Source organism: Bactrocera latifrons, unplaced genomic scaffold (assembly GCF_001853355.1).
Source record: "Bactrocera latifrons isolate USDA-ARS-PBARC rearing strain unplaced genomic scaffold, ASM185335v1 scaffold_121, whole genome shotgun sequence".
Taxonomy (NCBI): Eukaryota; Metazoa; Arthropoda; class Insecta; order Diptera; family Tephritidae; genus Bactrocera; species Bactrocera latifrons.
Window position 1 is genome coordinate 102,356 of NW_017534642.1, and position 21,590 is coordinate 123,945.

General features: G+C 39.0%; 2 protein-coding genes across 3 annotated transcripts in view; one reads left to right on the plus strand and one right to left on the minus strand.

The window, feature by feature from the left end:
* LOC108978401 (probable 4-coumarate--CoA ligase 3) overlaps nucleotides 1-21,590 on the plus strand; it is a 145,132-nt gene that overhangs the window by 52,250 nt on the left and 71,292 nt on the right. The gene's annotated exons all lie outside the window — the stretch shown is intronic.
* The window catches only part of LOC108978399 (potassium voltage-gated channel protein eag), a 58,434-nt gene that overhangs the window by 10,148 nt on the left and 26,696 nt on the right, over nucleotides 1-21,590 (minus strand). Inside the window, exons 3-12 of one of the 2 annotated variants that reach the window (XM_018948656.1) lie at nucleotides 17,846-17,958; nucleotides 12,919-13,023; nucleotides 8,876-9,007; nucleotides 7,357-7,469; nucleotides 7,061-7,204; nucleotides 5,260-5,356; nucleotides 4,586-4,932; nucleotides 4,220-4,375; nucleotides 4,009-4,081; nucleotides 452-651 (exon numbers count right to left, since the gene is read on the minus strand). In XM_018948656.1, coding sequence (XP_018804201.1) covers nucleotides 452-651; nucleotides 4,009-4,081; nucleotides 4,220-4,375; nucleotides 4,586-4,932; nucleotides 5,260-5,356; nucleotides 7,061-7,204; nucleotides 7,357-7,469; nucleotides 8,876-9,007; nucleotides 12,919-13,023; nucleotides 17,846-17,958 — 1,480 coding nt within the window. The remainder of the gene's footprint in view (nucleotides 1-451; nucleotides 652-4,008; nucleotides 4,082-4,219; nucleotides 4,376-4,585; nucleotides 4,933-5,259; nucleotides 5,357-7,060; nucleotides 7,205-7,356; nucleotides 7,470-8,875; nucleotides 9,008-12,918; nucleotides 13,024-17,845; nucleotides 17,959-21,590) is intronic. The other variant, XM_018948655.1, reaches the window with a different exon arrangement.

The window sequence follows — 21,590 nt, forward strand, 5'->3', positions numbered from 1 at the left end:
GTGTGAAGTTAGCTGTGGTGCCGTGGTTGTATGCGTGTGTGTCCGCTGTGTTCGGTTTCGTGTTGACCATAGCGGCACGGTGGTTGCGGCCGTATGTTGTGTGTGTAACTCTGGCTTTGCGTGACACATTAAGTATTGAAGTGGCTCCAGTTGCTTGTGAAGAGTGGTCTAGTGGTCGAGTGTGTGCACCAATTTTCGTATAAATTTATTTTTTGTGTACTTTTTACATTTTTCGAGTTAAATAATGTCGAGCACACCACTAGGCTGAAGCTCTTCTAACTACTCAACTAAAATATACTCAACTATTCGCATACAATTTACATACTGTACAAAAGCTTTTCTGCTTGCATACATACGTACATACTCAGCATACTATTAAATCGCGGCATACATATGCGTTTGTGTGTGGCTGAGGATGAGTGTTTTTGTGTTGGCGGTATGCGTGCATTACCTTTTCGGTGTCCAAGCCTTTGGTCATGGCCCACGTGGAGACCACATAATCCATGACGCGTTCGCTGAGCGCCTTCGGCACCTCGTGCAACTTCATGAACTCGCGCACATTATTCAACATGTCGTGGTACTTCGCTGTCGCTGAGGTCATCTGCTGGATGATGGTCGTCACGTGACCGAATATCGTCGCGTACAGCAGCGCTACACGGTGGCAGAGAGTGGAAATAAGCGAAAATATGAAAGAAAATTAATTGTGTGCTCATTTAAATGAGTGCGTGCGCGCAAGCTCACTGGGTTAAGTGGACTATTTTATGGCGCTTCTAAAAATTTCATTTCAATTATAATCCATTTTATGCAGCATACTTTTAGGGTACTTAACACTGAGCAGAATAAGAAATGAAACAACACACATGAATGGAATGGAAGTGTGGGGTGTGGGAGGTGGAACGTGGCAAATGTAGATGGCTGGAGGAGGAGTAAGGGAATTAATGTGACAGTATTAAGGGTCTCAATAGGAGCGATAAATACATAGTACTCGTAGAAGAGCTGAAGAAATTAGTATGCGAATTACGAACGCAAGCTAGAACAGTAATAAATGCCCAAATTTGTTGTTGTGTTATGAGTATGAAGGTGGCAGAAAAATAATGGCAGTGCCGAGAAATCGAAATATATATAGAAGTGGTTAACAAAGTGGGTATACGTTTCTTACATGCTTTTGCGTGAGCCTCAACAAACATTTTTAACTTCATCACCGCTTTGCTAACAACAAAACAGTAAAGAGTTGTAGCTCCGGCAAAAGCATTTGTTTTAGGCCTTACGGTTTCCTATTTGTTCTTGTAGAATTTCGTTAAATACTGATTTTTATTCAAAAAAAAAATTTGAGATTAGCTTTTTTATCAAAATGTGCCGGCGTTCTAAGCTGCCCAAGTGAGATCCAACTTAGAATTGACCTCTTAACTCAATCTTTCTGTGCTCAAATGACTTTTACTTTTCGAGGAGGTGAATTGGCTGGGTATAAGCAATTCTGGTAAAATAAGGGTTCCATAACTCGACAGTTATTTTTAATTATGGCTTCCTTGAAAGCTCTTAGCCTCAAAAACAACTTTATGTAAATGTGTGCTCTAATTTTGCGTCGTTGCTGGTCTCTCGGTCAGAGAAAGAATCTCGGGATTTACTAAGCGAACTCTGGCATCTATGTCTTATTCAGTGTAATGTGCAGCGCCTTTAGAAAGTCTTACAGCCAGGTATTTCGGTGCTTTGACTGTATAGTGTTGCCCAAAGCAGACCTTGATATTGTACTGTTTAATACAACTTAGTATATATAGACAATGACCCTTTCAGAAATACCAATATAGCTTGATTGAGCTCAGCTGGATTCTAAATAATTGGCGACTACGACTTAACCTCCTCTGATAACACCAGTCAAAACAATTTTTCGTTCTGACATTTACGTGTTAAATTTAAGTTTCTCCTATGACAAAAAATAAGGAAAAAAATCTTTTCCCGGTTAAAGTTTGATTTGGTAGAAACTACAGAATTTTTTAAATTTTTAAGCAGAAATTACTGATTTTTATATTTTTTGCTACAATTTCACTATAGATTATAATTAGAAAACTTTTTTTAGATACAAGAGTCGTTTTTATTCAAGATGTGAGGTAAACAATAATAGATAAATGTAAAATAACCAGAAATTACTGTCTAAAAGTGAATATTTTTTGTATTTCTTTTATGCTCTTATGAGCTCCCTCGTCTTAAACTCCAAATATAATCTCCCATCATATTCTCGTTGTACTGCTCTTGGTATCGACGTTCAAAGTACATCACATCTTGGTGAAAACGTTCTTCGTGCTCCACGGAGTAGGCCCCCATGTTGTCTGCCATCTTTGATTTATGAAATAAATTAAAATATACTTATCGATGTAGATCAGCCCAAAGCAAACTTAAAGAACTAAAGATTAATATTTAAGTGTTTTTCAATGTTTAGAATCAGAATTCATGCATGAGAACAGAAACCCCAAAAAAATATTGCGCATATTGCACACGGTCGAAAACGTCTTACCGACTTTTAGTCTCATCCGACTTTTAGTAGGTATACATAAGACAACATGTGGAACGCAATCATCACTGGGATCTCTAAATCGCAGTGGATTTATAGTATCACTTTATGAGCCATTGAGTCGGAAGTTTCTTATCGACTATTGGTCTCGTCCGACTATTAATAGAAGTGCCTGAGACAACACGTGGAACCCCACCATCCCTTTATGAACCATTGAGTCGAAGCGGTCATTTGAGCACAGAAAATCTTTTGACTTTTGGTCTCGTCCGACTCTAAGCAGATGTAGCAGAGGCTGCATGTGGACCCCACCAGCACTGAGATTTCTGTGGCTTTACAGTATCACATTATGAACCACCAACAATGTGGTTGTCTACACTTTAGTCTCGCTGGATTAGTAGATTTACCCGAAACTAAACCCCACCATCTCTGAGTCGAAGTGTCACTTTATGACCCAGCTTGATTTGGTACAACTGGCTGCCTACATTTCAAAAGATTTAACAATTTTTGGACAACTTCGCGGAAGATCAAGGCTTCAGAAATAGAGCTAGTATAAGCCTTTTGCTTAAAGAATATTTAGGCGTTTTATTTTTTTATCCCCAAAGTGCAGTGAGAATCTACTTACGTGACAAGAAGTAGCACATCAACACTCAAAAACATCCATAACCTACAGTTTGATCACCAAAAACTAACACCAACGCAAAACAAAGCGAAATCCAGCATTTTTGTTTTTTTTTGTCCGCTTTTGGAACTCACACATAGCGACGAATTGTCCAACTATTTAAATTTCGAGACGCAGTGTTGTATTTCGGAAATATTTAAAGTTTATATACAGTTTAGATAAAAATATGTTGATTATGAAAATTTTGTACAGAGAAAAGAGCAGGAGTTTCAGTTAGAGAGAGTCGAATGTTCCAGTGTTGGGGCTTTAGCCCTTCTTTCGCTTTCAAGTAAAGAAAATGCATGAAATGGTGTCAGTGGTGGTGAGCGCTGATTCGATTGCTTAGCCTACAGAGAGCTACTGGTATGAGTACTGGCAAAAATGTGATTCAGAAACAACAACTGCGCTACGAAATGTGGGTTCAACGGGAAATTTCATGAGCTTTTTTCGACTGAACTTTTGAAATTTCTTTTAACTAATGAAATAATTCAACAGAGGCACACTACACCAACTCAGCATTTATTAGTTCTAGCGGCGTGACGGCGGCGAAATGTGTGAGCCCGTGTAGCGTGGCGATTCCATAGCAACCACGTGGCCTTGTCGCAAAACTTAAAGTTTTTTTAATAATAAAAGGAAATTTTTTCAGAAATTCTCGGAGCATGTATCGTTTTTATTATTAAATTTATTTTAATTTCGGTTTAATTATTCACTACGCGTTTTCTCGCTCGGGGCGCACACATTTGCTCGGCTGCCGTTTTGCGTTTACGTCTCTTACGAAGCGTTGCGCAATTTCGTTTCGTTTAGCGAAATTGGACGCGGCAACGGAACGTGTCGGACACTGCACCTGCAATAATCATCATGCAGATGGTGAACACCTTCTCGTTGTCCGTCTCGGCGGCCACATTGCCGAACCCCACCTGCAAGTACACAAAAGTGATTCCGTTAAAAATGCATGCAACACCGAAGAAATAACGACAAATTAAATGTATAAAGTTTTCGCTCTGATTTAGGTAAGGCGTATTTGCAAAAGCAGCGCTCGACTGCATAGAACTCACCGAAGTCATGCATGTCATGGTGAAGTACAGCGCCGTCACATACATACTCTTGCGCGACGGACCATTTATCAGTTCCGGTCCGGTGTCGTTGCTCCAGATGTACGAGTATGGCGATTGCGTCACATTGGCCAGCTTCCACAGCCAACTGTACTGTATCTATTCGAAAATAAATACAAGCAAATAAGTGCGGAACAAAAATGTAAAAGCGAGTTTGGTAATAAAACGAATAAGCGAATAAAACGAAAAGGCGGTGGTTGTGAAAGTATAAGTATTTTGGGGGGAAGAGAAGAGCAGCCGGACAAATTTGTGATTTGTATAATCGCTTGTTTCCTTTTGGACAATGTTTGTGTCATGTACCACACTTACTCCATTATCGGCATCGCTGCGGCCGATCGAGTACCAGATGCAGGCCAGCCAATGCGCCACCAGCATGTAGAAACAGAGCAGCAGTATGAGCATGGCGGCGCCATATTCCAGATAGCGGTCTAGCTTGCGCACCACGCGCCCCAGTCGCAGCAGACGCACCACTTTCAGCGCACTGAAGAGCGAGCCAATGCCGTCCTCATCGCGATCGAAAGCGTTGAAGACGTCGTATGGCAGGCAGCTGAGCAGATCGATGATGAACCAGGACTTTAGGTAGTTCATGCGTATCACTTTGGGGTCGCTGACGACCTCACCGCCGGGGCCCACGAACGTTGTGTGGAAATTTAAAACTGCAATGAGAAGATTTCGAGAAAGTATTGCGAAATTCGAACGTTTCTGAGCAAAGTATGTGAATGAGGGATAAGCTATGGGTGTTTAGATGAAAACGTTAAGACGTACTAGAATTGTCATAAGCTTAGACAAACTGCTGTAACCACTTAAGTACGCATTTCTACCCAAAAGAAGTCATTATGTTTTGTATTGTGCACATGTATAATCTAGTATTATATTATTTATGTGTTATTTTAGGTCAGGGACGGATCCCGAGTAGAATTTGGGGGGGATTCTTGGACTCTCCGCGTCCCCGTCCCACTTTTAAAAAAGATTGTTTTACTCACCGATATCTATAAAGAATATAACATCTACAATGGAGTCAACGACGAGTAATGAAACGTCTTCTGAAGTTTTGTTTTTAAAAGCTACATTGTATGGCACCTGCAAAGTGAATTACGTAATTATTATATAGAGTTGCCATGATAATATTATTGCAAGAAAAAACTTGGAACACGCACTAATAACCGAAAGATATTTCATTTGGAGGACTGTCTCTTCTTAATAAATGCGGTTTCATTTTGGATTGTCGCCTCCTTCCAGCAAAGAGTGTAGAATGTTTAATCATTCAGAAAAATAGAATTTCAGCTCGCTCGTAGTAGTAACTAACTCACTTTCCAAAATCATGTGTGCACTTGAGCGCACAAATCACATGATTCTGCAGCACTCGTCAAACGGGTAGCAACCGTTAACCACACAGAGCTACCACACCGGCTGACGCGTATTCATTATGCCCAAAGAACATGAGCACATAAATGTTGGCTCTCTAACACGTTTACGAGCCACTCCGCTTACGAATTTCTACACGGAATCGCGTTAGCAAAATCTATGTGTGTCAACGGCACACAGGAACCTCATTCAAAGCGCAAATTTTGAATACGTAATGTAATAAAAGTGGTCGTTTATGGCGCTTGGGTGTCGTACACACACATTAGGCTCAGACCGATTTGATACCCTAGATACCCTATGCGAAATGCGCGTTGCGCAGGTTGCTGGCTGTTCCAAGCCGGTATGCGAAACTAGCGGAAAGGATTTTAGTCTGATGTTGAGAAAACGTTGGTTTGATGCTCAAATGAACTTCAAGTGAGACACTTCACGCTACAGCAGACGCGGAATAGCTCTATTGCACTATTGCACGTGGGCACTCTCAGCAATTGCAACCCTCAGTTTTCCTTGAAATTGATTTTAAGGATTGCCATTACCACAATCAGTTTTATATACTATTTATACAAAGCTCTTCTGACTTGTCGCTGGCTTTTGATGTTGAGAAAACATTCGTTTGATTCTTAAAAAAATTCCAAGAGTGTTCCACAAGGCAAAAGGAGACGGGAAATAGCTATCTTATTCTCTTTCCTCTCAATTGAAGTATAACGTTCTTTGAATATCATACTTTCGAACCTTCAACTCTCCTTTAAATCGATTTGAGGTACTACCAGTTCAACAATTATTCTTCTTACGCCCATATAATATTCTTCTAACTTGTTTTCCGAACCGACGAACTATTTTCGGTTAAGAATTCGTCGAAACTTTAGCAACCTTAACATTTCATATGGTAATCGAAAAAGTCTTTTCGTTTGGTCGACCACTTTTTGCCAAATGTTAAATGAAGCCTAAAATCTCACCTTTCCAACACTCTGTGGTATGACACAATTTGATTGGTTGCACTGGAGATACACGACCGCAAAAACATACATAGAAATACGAACATACTTTTTCGACTAACCTAAATAAAGAAGATTTCAAAACCAAAAGCTGCTCGTCACACCCCATAAAGTGAGAACTGAAGAGCAATTACGAGCTCAAGACTCTCCCTACCAGTTTATTTTATGTTTATTACAAATCAATCACTATATCACCACAAACTACATTCTATGTAATAATACTTTATTATAGCTTGATTAGATTTTCTTTTATTAATAATATGTTTTCCTTTTCTTTGCAGGTATGTCGATTGTTCTTGAATAATTTAAGCTACATTTGCCGACATTTTCTGGCGACCATTAAAATCAGTCAATTACATAATTTATGCCGTTTTATGTGCGTGTTCCATTTGTCACACACGCCAAGTGCCAAAAAGTTACAGCTTACCATAATGGCGGTATAAAATGTTAAACATAATATCACCCAATCCCAAATTGCTTTAAATGCACAATAATGCAAAAGAATGTGTGGCGGCGTCTTAGGCGCTTCTTGTCTGTATTGTGGCATAATATCGGCGCTGAGTGACATCATCTGTAAGAGGGAAATGAAGTGGCAAGTAGTATAGATAAAACAGATCAACAATCGAAATCGAAAGAAATTTAAGAAATGAAAGCAGAAAGTAAGTTCAAAGTAAGTTAGACTAAAATATATCCTAAACGAAGCATCACGTGAGTGCCACTTACATGCGCCAGGTTGGATTGCTTCGTTGGATCCTTTAGTGTTGGCAGATGTGCGCTGAATTGACGGCTTCGTGTCACCGAACGCGCCAGTTTGGCGAATTTCGATAAACCTAAAACTTGAGAGTAAATATCAAAAAATTTACATTAACGACGACAACACAACACAACAACGACAACTGAAATTTGAAATTTGCAATAATAGAGAGAAATCGGCAAAATCCAACATGAAATAGTAGAAATTCATACGCTAAGGGAGTTTATGGTGACGCAATACTGAGGTGAAGTTCAAAGCATGAAATTGATGATGGAATTAGTTTTGCTCAGTTATGTAGTGCAAACTGTTTAGAGATCAGCGCAGAGTTTCGACAGCTGCTCAGTGTTATGCTTCCTTTGTGGAGTGTTTGAAAGTGAAGGCGTTAACTTGCAGTTGTTCTAAAATAGCTCTGATTTCATATTTCGCCTGACGATCGTCCTATTAGACTTCTTGCTATTTATTTTGGTTTGAGTTTCAAATTCAGAATATACAAATTAAGTGAAGTATTTGTAGTGCAGAATTTTGATTTTTTTTTTGTTTTTGCTGAAATTTTGCCTCTTTAAAAAATATTTAAATTAATATAACATAAATTTGGTAACTTCGTGAACACATATAAGAAATTATGATAAAAAGCCAATTGAAGCCAATCATTGATTTGTATTTTAGCTGATAAATAAACAGTGAATGAAGGAATGAATTTCGAAACTAGAAATTTTTCCAATAAAAATCGAGTTTTTGAGTGTAAAAATTTGTCGCAAAATTTTGCAGTTTTGTGTTTTTCAGATTTATCACAACAAAATTATATGCCAGATTTAATGGATATTTTAAACTTAAAGTAACGTTTTGTACTTTTTCGTAATGGTAATTCGAAGAATATTGGTCTATATGTTATATTTAACAGTAGTCTGGAGAGTTTTGTCTAGAAAACACTAACTATTTGCACACTACAAAGGCAATCGTAGTATTACAATCTGGGAACTCATAACTTGCCAAAAGTTTGACATTTTTGCTGCTATACATACTCAGCATATTTTGACATACTAGCGCTATTGTGTTAATTACAGTAACCTATATTTCATTCATTCATCATTATTTTGATTTCATATTGTTTTATTTTCGAAATTTAATTCAGCATACTGGCCGTAAACATTACTGAGTGACATTGTTATGGTTTTCTAGTCTCGAAAGTTTAGAAGAAAAGTGCTACATTCAAACTCAAACATGCTAAAGTAGAAAAGGAGTGCCAAAGCAGAGTATAACTTGAAAAATGTATGCTTCTTCTACATTCTACTTTTCAAGCATATATTTTTCATAAAAGTTTTTATTTCAAAAATGAAGCATAACTTCACAACTATGCTTTGGCGTTCCTTTTCAGTTCGAAACACTTCGCTAGTAAATAAGTCTTGTGTAGAGCGTTATTGGTGGTGTTAGTAAGTTTAAGTATAGAATTGTCCTACTGCCAACAAAATTTAATACTCGTTTACTTACCACCCTTTGTGTCCTCACTGTCGATCGGCTGCTTCAGTGCCGTGATGTCCCGAAATGTTAGCAGAAATAACACAACCAAATCCCTTTCGTTGCGTATGGGCGCAACCTGTAACAGCAGCCATAGCGGAGTTTCTGTACATGAAACACAGGAAAAATGCAGGAAATTATTAGAAAATGTTTAAACTTGTAAGAAAGTGGGAAAAAGCTTTGGGAATGATCTGCGAAATATTTTAGTTTTCTAAACGTGATTGACAGGAAGCTCGAGCGTAGGCTACTTTCTCCTGATACTTGTTACCAAAGTGTGGCGCTCTAAAGTATCCTGCTGCCTTAGTAAATTGCAACAAGTGCGTGTTGTGAGTCATCATTTCTTTGTAACGCTTTAGACCAAGTGGTCAGCCCGCTTTTATAGGTTAGTGCTTAGCCTTAACCTTCACTCCCGCGTACTTTGCTCAACTCATGCTTCTTCTGCTGAGCAGCGGAAAATTTCGCGACGCAGCTTTTGCTATTCGTGTAGGCGACAGCATCTTGCATGATGGCAAAACGCCTAAAAGCCTACCAAGGCTTCTGAGGTTGTCGTCACAAGCTGTTAGTTAATGGCAATGCCATATTTGCCAACCTTTGATATTATATTATTTCATTTTTCTTCTGTTGCAGTGAATATTTTATTTACACCAACATATTCTTGCCGATTGCGGCTCAACCCAGTTCAGCGTGTTTTACTAAGGCCAACCTCTAACTTTCATCGAATGTTGCTGTGTTTTTGCAATTTTTTCTTAAGGTCGCAGCTTATGGAAGCGCAACGCTGCAATTTCCGCATACAAACAATAACATAGCCTTCAATTTTATGATTCGTTGACACAAATCAATTGTGGCTTTTTGAGGTGAGCGTAACAACAACGTAAAGTGTAACGTAGTAAGCTGGTTATGCAGAAAGGGGGAACGAGCGGCATCAGCAATGTCAAATGGAAAAATTAATAAATTTCCTCGAAGGCTTCCTCTAAAGCGTGGCAGAACGGGTATGCATGTGGCGGCCAATGCGACATGTAAATTTTTCTAATCAACAAAACTTTCCGCGGGCATTAGCGTCAATGGTTTTCGATTTGTACCCCACTGTCTTATTGTCGCTGGCGCTCTTTGCTCTGATGGCATGTCAAACTGCTGTAAAAGCTTTCAGCTGCCGTTTAATAAATTGTCGTTTTTGTATTTTCGCTTTCTTTCCTCCTTTTTTATACGTTTACATTTCGCTTGTCATGTTTTCGCCCTGACATTGGCGTACGTCCAAAGTGCTGTTCCTTGCGCCTCATGTGACTTGCCTTCAGCCGACTACCTGTAGGTGTTTTCGTTTACTTTCGCTATTCTTTGACAGCGACCACGTTGTTTTAGTTAAATTGGCTACCGCATGTCTGTCCGCATAGAGATATCAATGATGCAGCATTGCCACTCATTTGTACATATATCTTTAAGCCTAATGAGAAAGGAAACTTTGAGGTGAAGCTCCATAGTTCGACCTTTTGCGCTATTAATAGCAGTAAAAGAAACAAATGTGATATCTGCGGGCTTATAAAAATAGAAATCGATAGTGTTTTTGGTCGTCAAACCAAATGATATTAGTAGCGATAAACATAATTTACTTTCCTAAACTCTCTGAACTCCAAAACCTAACGAGAGGACTTAATGTAGTATGACGAAAGCTTATTCAGGTTAAACCTGGTCTTTGGTGTTATTGTAGTTGTGCTCGTAACAGTTTGCTAACTGCTTCACTTATGTAGGTCTGCCTATTGAGTGATAGCAGTTAAAGAGATTTCCATGTATTCAGCGCCTAAACCTACAAAGTTTTATACCCATTACTTTAGCGAAGACAGCCACCAACTAAAAGTTAATCTGCTAAAATTATCTCCCCTACGATTTGAATTATGATTATTTTCTCTTCTGGTAACTCAAATTGATTGCTGTTAGACTGGTCTCTTAGTTTATTTCTAATAGTTCCAATTTTCCACAAAAGCAATTTAAATACATTTCAATGAAAATTCAATTTCCAAACATTGTTTAATCAATCCATTATAACACTTACAGGCTTGCCACTCCACACACGCTCATATATTACCAAACAGGCGTAGCGTTGTCTGCTCTCTGCTCTAATTAACCTCATAACGAACGCAGGTGCGTATGATCAAATTTGGCATATGTGTGGGTGCAAAGCCGCAAAGCGCCTGTGTATATGCTTTTTGCTATATAAACTTTGCACTACAATTTCAACTGAGCATGGCGAACTGTTGGGAATTGGCAAATCGTACAGCCACTGCAATTAGTGGCGCTCGAATAGCCACAGGCTGCTGGAAAAGAGGCTGTAGGCTTTTGGTGTTCGTAAATGGGAAACTCGCAAGCATTTTCTCCTCGCGCATAAATATATAGTTTAGCAATAATGTGCATAATACATGCAAAAGCAGTACTTTGAAAGAGCCTGTGGCCCAAAAAAATTGACAATAACAAAATTTTTCGATTTGAGGATTCCTCTTGGCAATTAATATGCAGTTCAAAGCTGTATACTGGCGATAAAGCAAAAGCAACAGCTGCTTATACTATTCAGTCAGCTGAAACAACAAAGCAACAATGTGGCAATTTTAGTGTAGTTGTTGGAATTTTGTTTCCAGCTCAAAGTAAATGAATTTAGGAAACATAAAGAGCTACACAAAATTAATAAAACTGTTGTCAGGTCTTTGGAATTCTATTGTTTCATATATAAAGTAATAATATAGCAGCTTCGAAGCATTTCTTTATACCTTTGAACACTCGCTTAGTTGGAAAATAAACTTTATTGCTCTCTTATTTTTTATTGCTTTCTGTTCTTTACTATCTTCCATGAATTTCCACCAATAATTTTCAATTTTTCTCCATACCTTTTCATATACCCACCAGATGTATTAAAACATCTTCTTGCAGTTTCTTCTCAAAACTCACGACAATATAATAAATAGAAGCAATTAAGTCAATAAAACCGAACAGCAATAAAAGAGAACTTTAACAAAACAGCTGTAGAAAAACGATATAACAGTAAAAAGATTTACGCGAACTTTCGTCGTGTATTTAGAAGTCAAACATGCAATAGAAAAGGCGAAAATGACGACATAAATTAGCGATTGACAAATAGGAGGAGCTACAAATGTTCTCGCTGTACTCGGAACTGCTTGATACATACTTCAGTTTATCCATCTCACCTACTTATATTCAAAATATAATATATTTTTAAAAAATATATTAAAAATATTAATATTTAAAAAAAAAATAGTTTTTTGAAATATTAGGAATAAAACTAGTTTATTTTAGATATGTCAGTTCAGAGTATTCATCAATAGTATGTTGAGGAAGTGTTTATAGTAAAACTATATACGCCAATGATGAGCTGAGCTTTATAAATAATGCAGTGTTGCCAATTTTTACCACCATTTTAACTTAAGAATATTTAACAATAGCTTTCATTTCATTTCAATTTAGCAATTTCAGCAAATACTCGTTATGACGAATGATAAATCCTAAAGTAAGTACATTTATTGAGCTTTGTGATTGATGCAGTGCACTCTTTTATGCTCAGCTCTACATAAAATCACAATTTGTGAAATAATGCATAGTCAACCATAAAATCAGTTAGGATTCTACTTATTCCACACCTTTCGATCCACTACCAACTTTTATTTTTTCTTGACATTCTGAGGCAACTCGGAGAACTGCTTTTTAATTCTCATACCTATATATAGATCATATGATTTCGAGCGCTTGTTCAAGATGCAAATATGGTAAAGACAAACCTTTTACGTTGGTCTAGTGAGAGCACCGAAAATTCACTTATCTCACTAACAGTCAGTTATCTTTCCCAGACGTTTCTATAATTATGGTGGGTTATCATGCTTTTGAGGCATTAAAAAGGACTAACTAGCAACGTCTATATAATATCTGACATTTCGGTTAGCTGACTACATTTCTACGCTTTCTACGCATGTGTATGTGCTTGTTTCTGTTTTGATAAATACAAAATCCATTGTATTTGCCTAATTTGCCATTTTTTATTAGCTGCTGCAGCTTTGAGTCAACCGGGCGTTTTGTACCTGGTTGCGACTTTCCATACTTCGACATCGTGCAGCCGCATTGAGCATCTGAAATAATAATTCAAACCAAATGTGCCATTAAAGAGCAAATAAGTGTTGGAAAATATCTGAAATTAAAATACTGTTTTTAGTTCAATATTTAATTGAAAGCAAGCGATAATTGAGTATGCATAGGTCAAGTAATAAATGTAAAAACTCATTACTTAAAAATTTATACAATGTGCTGAACCATTCAGATATAAAACACAGTTAACAAAGAGAATAAAGCAAAATATGGTTACGTTTTTGTTGCAAGTACCAGAAATATTATTATGCGCTCAAAGCCTAGTCATTGATGACGTCAAACGAGTACTTGTAGATGTCGCTGTTTATGCCTGCCGCCTGCATTAATGCTGATTACTTGCAACAAAAAATAAAAAAAAATATAAAAAATAATTCATAAGCGACTAGCTGGGGTGCATTGCCTGAGATCTGAAAGGCAATTAACCTTTTACTAATGGCACTTAGCTTAATTGCTGTTATGATACACTTTTTATCTGCTTTACACTATCCTTTATTAGCAGTTCCTTCATCTACACACATACACTCTAGGTATGAGCTGAATAAGTCGATATATAAGTATACATAAGCTATGAGTGTGACTTGATAAGTCGATGAGTCGTTTTGGAACTTCCAGAGTGCGCAAAAAACAACGAAAATCAGAAATTATCGGACTACGTCCAAATTTGAACATTTTGTATTAGAATTTTCGTCTTTGGCGGCCATTGGGAACTACGTAAATTATGTGGATACGGGACTTATTGTCTAAGGCAGTGTTGCCGTTTCCGAAGAAATTAGGCATAGGTTATTGCCAGAAATAATTGTGGAATCCCCAAAAGATTGTACAGATCGAGTAACTGTATAATATAGCTCCCATATAAACTGACCCATTAAAATCAAGATAAAAATATTTTTATACTTCTTTACTCTTAACGTGAAATATGAAAGTTTCGACGGAAACAGCAAAATGTTGGGAAAGCGACACTCCCTCTCACGTTTAAAACCATCCAGTGATGTGCCGTTGCACCAACTACAGCATCGACGACCACCCATTTGTGCCAAATGCATAGTTAAGCTGTGAGTGCTGCCAGCTACCAACAATTGCCACATTCGTTGGTAAAAATATGCACACGACTGTAAGCGTCTATTTTTACACAGTACTAACGGAACAAGCTAACAAGTTGAGCTGCACAATTTATGCTGTTGCATATTTAAATGCGATGTAGGCTAAAAATAAAATCAACTACCGAAGAAGTCGGCAGCGCTGTGTGGCAGCATGACAACATGTGTTAAAAACCTAATAATACTCGCATGTAAATGCACAAACTACCGCACAGTGAGAGTGTGTGTGTGTGTGTGAAGACCCTGCGTCTGTGTGCCTCAGTTGCCTGCATGTGTGGCTGCCACAAGCACGCCCGTTGCATATTCATGAGCGCCCAGGCTTGCCGCTGCGCGACATATGTAGTTTATAGGTGTTTGCGTGTATACAAATAACAGCTTACTACATGTGCAACAAGAACTTATCGGGTTCATTTGATGTAGTCATATGCTACACTGCTTGCTTACGGCACAACCACAGCAACAGTTGTGCAAGTGTACCTGTGTCAACAAGCCCGAAAGTTCAACGAGTTGCCTACTTAAAGGCGCGCACACACGGGCGCATGGCGTATGACAAGTACAGCAAAGTTGTGCATAACTTCTACTAGATTAGTTCGCAAGTTGAAATGCAAGTATTTGGTAATTAAACACTTTGTTGGCTGCGACCAGTCAAAGCACTGGAAGTTGACAGTTTTTTAAATGTTGCAGCTTTGAGGCAACACTCGCGTCAACTGCAGTCACTATAGCTTCAACACAGCTCATAGTTTAATTAACTCTTAAACATCCGTGGCGTTGCCTGTTTGCGGTGCGCCTTTATCTGTGCTGTTATTGCGAATACCGCTTAGCCGCTCATTTTGTCAATTTATGGGAGTCAGCCAATGCTGCCAGCATTCTGAGTGTCTTGCATGAGATTAAGTTTACCGCGAATTCCAAAAATATGCTCGAAAACTCACTGCGTTCATTATAAGAAAGAGACTGTGTAATGGTCTTTAAATCTCGTCTAAATGAAATGGGATTAGTAGAAAGAGACGTCGGACTCAAAGTGTCCAGGTTAGGCAATAATCCATAATCTACATAGCAATTACTTTATCTAGAACTACCTAAAACTAAGCTAGGTAGCAAAGGAGATTTGTGTGCATATGGAATTTCTTGTTAATACCTGCAAGCAGGTTTCTTAGTCGACTGGACTTTTGCTCAGCGCTTTGTGAGCTCCATTATTTTACTTTTATTTTACCTCGAACAAATTTTCGTTCGCCAGATGGCGCTATACTCGCCAATAAAAAAAATCTTTTATTCACTGTTTGTTAATAATTTATTGTTGCATTAAATTTTTCGCACAGTTCACTGGTTCGCTTGAAAGCAATGCTATTACAATATGCAGCTATTTACTTTATGCTTCATTGCATATTATTTTATTATTATACGCCTAAAAGTATGCACATAAATATTTGAATAGCTCCGGCAAATATTGTTGCATTGAAAGGCTGTTATACAGTTTTTAGCTCTACGATTAGCAAAAAGCAAATGCAATACAGTTACATAGCATGTTCCTAGCATATATTTAAGGGCTCTAGCATGGTGTGCGATTGCAGTACTCTATAGCCTAAATATATATACTTGTAAAATATGCAAGCATTGTTTACACAAAAACCACCGTTAATTAGAGCAGCCACAACCATAATCCGCTGCCTGTGGCAATTATTATTTTATGTTCAAACGTTTTTTGCAATGTTCAATGAAATGTGTCAATTGCTTTATTTTAAATGTACATTTAGGACAATTCCGCGTGCTAAATTTGATTAGCATATATCTAAAATGTCTACAAAACGGTGATCCAATGTTGTCAAATGAAGCGAATTAAAGTGTTTTCAAAAATTACATTCACTCTCTCACTTCCACTCACAGTGCGAGAGTCGCAGTTAAAGCGGAAATGGCAGTAAAATGCATTTCCTAGCGCTTATAGCTTGTCGCTCATCGCTTATCAACGAGCGGAAATGACTAAATCACATCCAATTGCAATGAATACAGGAAGCGCACTGAGGTGTCTCTAGCTGTATGTCATGGACGCGGGCGCAGGGACGAGGCGGTGTAGATGAATGAGTAGTGATAAGGAGTGATTTCAAGTGTCGCTTGAATGCCACACATTTTCATTGCAATTTAGCGCTAATATAGAAACATATAGTGAGAGGCTTTTCGTCAAAAATATTGCTTTGCGAGCTATGCAATTACCTTAGAAGTTGTATATATAAGGATAAAGAAGTATGCTTTGAGTGTAATTATGAATTTAAGTGCGGGGTAAGGGATATGAAATTTATGGCTTTAAGCATTTTCTCATTCCAAATGCGCCCTCATATCATTGCACTCAAAATTCAGCAGTAAATTGCAGAGCTCAGAAAATGAGGCATACATTTTGGCACATGTAAACTGCTTATATCAGAAAATAAAGCATATCCTTAGGCGCACATTACAAAAGTTTTGCGAAATGCTGCTTTTGCTGCAAAATGTTTTGAATATGCTATACTAATACATTAGTTTAAAATTATGATTTTAATGCTGTCAGTTTATTTAAATTTCTAGCACAACAACAGCTCATATAAGTATGTATACCAATGTTCACTACTTACAGGCTGTTAATACGCCGCTACATGCGCTTATCACATTTTGTAATCATACAACGACTTCTCACAGATACACATACACGGCCGTACAACAAATTGACCTCATTCACACGGGAGACGCCTCCCGCCTAATGGCCACTTTAACCCACTTAATGGCCTCTGCGGCCTGGTAAAGGCACTAAAATGCAAAGCGGACACATTTCCAGCGAGTTAGCCGCAAAAGCGCCACTACAAGCACACATTAAATCATACAAATTCATATAATCATACACCACACATACACACCCACCCGCACAGCTCATTCGCATATGTGAGAGCACATAACAGGGGTAATGAATATAATATTGCAGATTGTGGGGCAGATACCAGGCTTCAATGTGCACACAGGCGGCCAGCCAGGCGGAATGTTATTCATACACATTTATACAACGCTAAGCGTGTTTGTGTATGCGTTCGCGGCAATTGTTGCTGGTGGAACATGCACTTCATCACAAATACACGCGGTGTGTTATGTGTCCTTTAGCTTCTGTAAGGGTATGTCTGTATGTAAGTGTACTTGTCCAACTACATTGTGTGACAGTTCGCACTGCGGCGTCTCGGTGAATGCGCTCTCAGGCACTTTTTGCTTAAAATTATCAAAAAGTGAGTTAGCATACAGAATGAATGAAGACAAGTGTGAATTTCAAGCATCCGAAGCGCCATGAATAATACATCGAATTATTTTAAAGCGCGCTTCAAGTTTCCTAATGACACAGCTGCCTTTCGGTGTGTTAATAAATATGTTCACTTAACACACTTCTTTTATTTTCCGGATATTTATATATACCGTTATACAAGTAAATATGTTAGCATTCCAAAATCAACAAAGCGAGTCAAGCCAAACTACAATTTTGGTTGTTTCCGTATTTAAAATGCCAGCAGTTAAATATATTTCATGTCAGGGGTGCAGCTTATTTCGAAGTAGTCAGTCTACGGCTAGTTAGATATTTAGTTTTAAAATTAAGTTGTTTTTGCTCTACTTCAAACGCATTACTCCTTATCATTAGATATTTTTCAACTTCCTTTGAAACCCTTAGTTTGGACACAAACCGCAAGCTTTTGGTTCTTGTACTCACTGTTCTTTTTGTAGAGTAAAATTTCGAACTGATCTTGCTGCTGATTCTCCAATGTGAACTCCAGCCGCGCCACCGTTTCCTTGTCTGTCAGCTCGCCATACATGAAGCCGCATCTGAAATGAGAGATTATTTATTGAACGTTTTGTAAAAACGAAAATCGGTATGAAATTTCGAAACTGTACATCAGTGAAAGAAAACGGACTATTACCACGTCGACCTTCCATACGACACCGTGTTATATAAATTTACAACAGGTAAATCGAATATCTACGGAGATATCCGAATAAAGCGTTCTGACTTGTAAGTTACGTCATATGAAATCCAAAAACTGTCAAAATTCCAATGTAGTCAACAACTGCTTTTTTGCATTTTCGACAACGAGAAGGCGGAAAAGTTGGGAAATGTCCAAGAATTTGTTCCTCCTGGACAAACCGTCAACGCCACGTTTTACATGGAAGTCCTCAAAAGGCTCAAAGGTAGGGTCAATTAGGCCCTGGACTTTTTTGTTTCCTTGTCTGAAAAGGTCGACGAAAGGCAAGCATTTTGAGACGACGGAGGTGATCCAAGCAGCATGCATCTCGGCGCTCAAGGCGATTCCGGAGGCTGCCTTTTGTGACCTTCAATGTTCGGAAATCGCGCCGGCAGCGCTGTATCGACGCAGAAGGAGCCTATTGTGAAAGTTTTTAAAGAATTAATTACATTTTTTTAATCGACTGAGTCCTATTATTTTCCCGACAAACCCTGTGTATGGTTACGTTAGGCTAAGAGGTCGATTCTAAGTGGGAGCTCAGTTATGCAAATTAGAACGTCGGTCCATTGTGGTCCTACTTTTATCTATATACTCGATCATAAGACCCTTACAGATCAACAAAGCGTTTTGAACCTATCAAAAGTTTGTAGAGACTAGGCAAATGCCAGTTTCGGTTCGCCGAGCACAAGCCAAGCAGAGGCTGGAAAATGGAGGAGAACTTTTCAAGCTTCTAATTAGCTCAATGTCCATACAACTTCAACACTAGCGTCCGACTCCACAAACATGCGTTTTTCTTTAAACTAATTTAATATATACCCTACACAAATATATACTCTCTCAAGCTCTTGAATATTTGATTTTATGATTGTATTTATGACAGTCACCAAACCAATTGAAAACATCGAGTGAAGAGTGTGAAATCGGCACACACCAAATAAATAATTTCGATAAACAAAAGTTAAAGTTTGCACAGGCAGCCCAAGGATGTGAACGAAGCGGCTGGGAGGCCCTGCGGAAATTGCTGAAAATCAAACACAAAAGCCAATAAAATAAACAGAGAAAGGCAAAATTTGACACAAATCCTTTGGCGAATGCGGGTTGTCGAGCGAGCACGAAGGTAGAAAAGGAGGTGGCGACGGCGCAGGGTGTCATTACTAGGGCAGTGGCACATTGTGCATTGTGCCACATAAATGGTAGAGCAACGCGGCAGTCGGGAGTGTAAAGCGAAGATAAAAGTTCGCATGAGGTTTTGCTTTGCTGTTGTGTGTGTGAGGCATGCGAGTTCGACACGCAAATGATTGATATTTTTAGTTGCTGTGGCATGAAATTTGCTACAAAAACAACAATCAGTTGAATATTGAAAATATTGTTATTCTTCACTGCTTTTTTGGCTGCAACACAAATATTGGTCGCAAATCTTTTTGTTGCTGCGCCGCCACACACAACCTTGCGGCGAAATGTGTGAAAAAGGACACAAAAAGCAAAAAAAAAAAAAATTAAAGCGAAGCACAAATGTGTGGATAAAACCAATGTGTTCGCAACAGCGGCAAAGTAAGCAAACAAAATTTAGGAAAGACAACAAACACAACAACAGCAAAACACTGTTTGCAACCACAGAACGCAGCCGCAACCGCAGTGTGAGTGCGGGTGACAATGCCGAACACGCTCAGCGGCAATAACAAATGCAATAGAAACAAATAAGAATAACAACAACAAGCGCAGCCACTAAGCCGCTTACATAGCCAAAACAAAAACAAAAGCAAAGCTCTTGACTTGTGACTGGCGATATGTTGCATGCAAGCAAACACACACTCACAGGCGTTGACTTATGCATGTGCTGCTGTGTGTTTTAGGCGTTAGCAATCAAATATTACTTGATTTTGTTGGTGTTTTTGTCGTTGTGGGGCAACAAAGCGTGACTCGGTGCTTTCGCAATCCAACAGCGAAAGTAGCTTAAATTGGGTTAATTGTCATTTTCCCCCATATAAGTAGTTTCGACGAAGTCTATTTGAACGGCCGGCGCTTACAAATGATAACAATTTGTAGGCAGAGGGCAAAGGTACTCAAACCAGAGACTTACAACATTCATACTTTCTTGCTCATACTTTCATAAAACCCTGCTTTCTTCTTCTTCTTTGCAAGTTGACACGAGGGGTAGAAATGCAGTTGAAGGAGGAAAGAAAGCCGGCGTGTTCTGGTTCGGACCCTTCATCTACACAGCTTCCTCGAGCTTCAGAGCATACTTCCCAGATATTCACCTGTCGGCATCGGAGATAAGAATGAGAACTACTCTTTGGCCACGTTAAGGCTTTTTAGAGAGTCGAAGCCTCTCCGAGCACCCTCCACCAGGCAAATACACCGTAGAATATTATTGTCTTGACTACGCTTTCGTAGCGCCAAAACACCACCCGCGATGGGTGTCCACGCCTACAGCAAGACTCCCGACGCCTTCCTAACTTCCATACTTCAATAAGATTTTTTAGTAAAGCTACGTTAGATTTATAAGGTCACGACCGCGTTTGGAAAAATACAAAATCATCAGAAATAACGGTAAAAGACGCGTTTTAGTGCAAATTACCAAGTCATACCGAAGAAATGGGGGAAGTAATGAACACAAGGACATCTAAAAATAGCTTAAGCGCGCCGCAATGCAAACAGACAACATTAAGGCAAGGCAAGCAAAGTTCAGTACGCCAGCGGATGTGGCCAGCGAAAAGCTGAAAGCGCTTAACTAATGAAACGGGCCGCAGCGAAAGCGGAAAGAAGTGAAAAAATACGCAAATCATTGCAGTGAGCAGCAGCTGTCGGCCTCTAAGAGCCAATTTATGGACTAAGCCGCAAAGCGGCACGTAAGCGTATGCTAAGTGAGTGGGTAGAAGGGTGGAAATTTACAGCCTGAAAATCAGCGCCAAAACGGGAGAAAGTGCGCGAAGCAGGCAAATGAGCTTCAGAGGCCCAGGAGGTGGAATGAACAGTTCACAGAAGGTATACTAAGGTGTGTGTTGGGTACTCACTTTTCTCTAGCAATGCGTTAAGAGGTCCGAATGCCTGTTGACTATTTTCAGAAATGAACTGCTTGCGGCTACAGCAAACATTTGTGTCACGTAGACGGTAAATCAAGCGCTGTCACAGCGCTAATTGCGCCCTGGAGTTGCCGAGTTCCACGGCAGCGCTGATGGGTTAACTAAGCAGCTGTGGGTCAGCACATTCGTCAGCCAGACAACCTTTGCCCGTTGAAGAATGCAGCAGTATGTGGCAACTGAGTCAAAGTGCATTGCCGATGTGCTGCCTCGGACAACCCGCGGTGGTTCGGCAAATATGGAGCGTTCCATATGAGTTACGACTTTCAGTGTGTATTTAGACCTTGTACCACATAATTTTACACAGTGAATAAGAAATATTGTGGGTGAGGTTTTTCATTGCACCTTCGCAGTTAAAGCGTTCTTCACATAGGAATAAAGGTTTAGCAATCGCAGGTTCATGGTACTTGTCGCC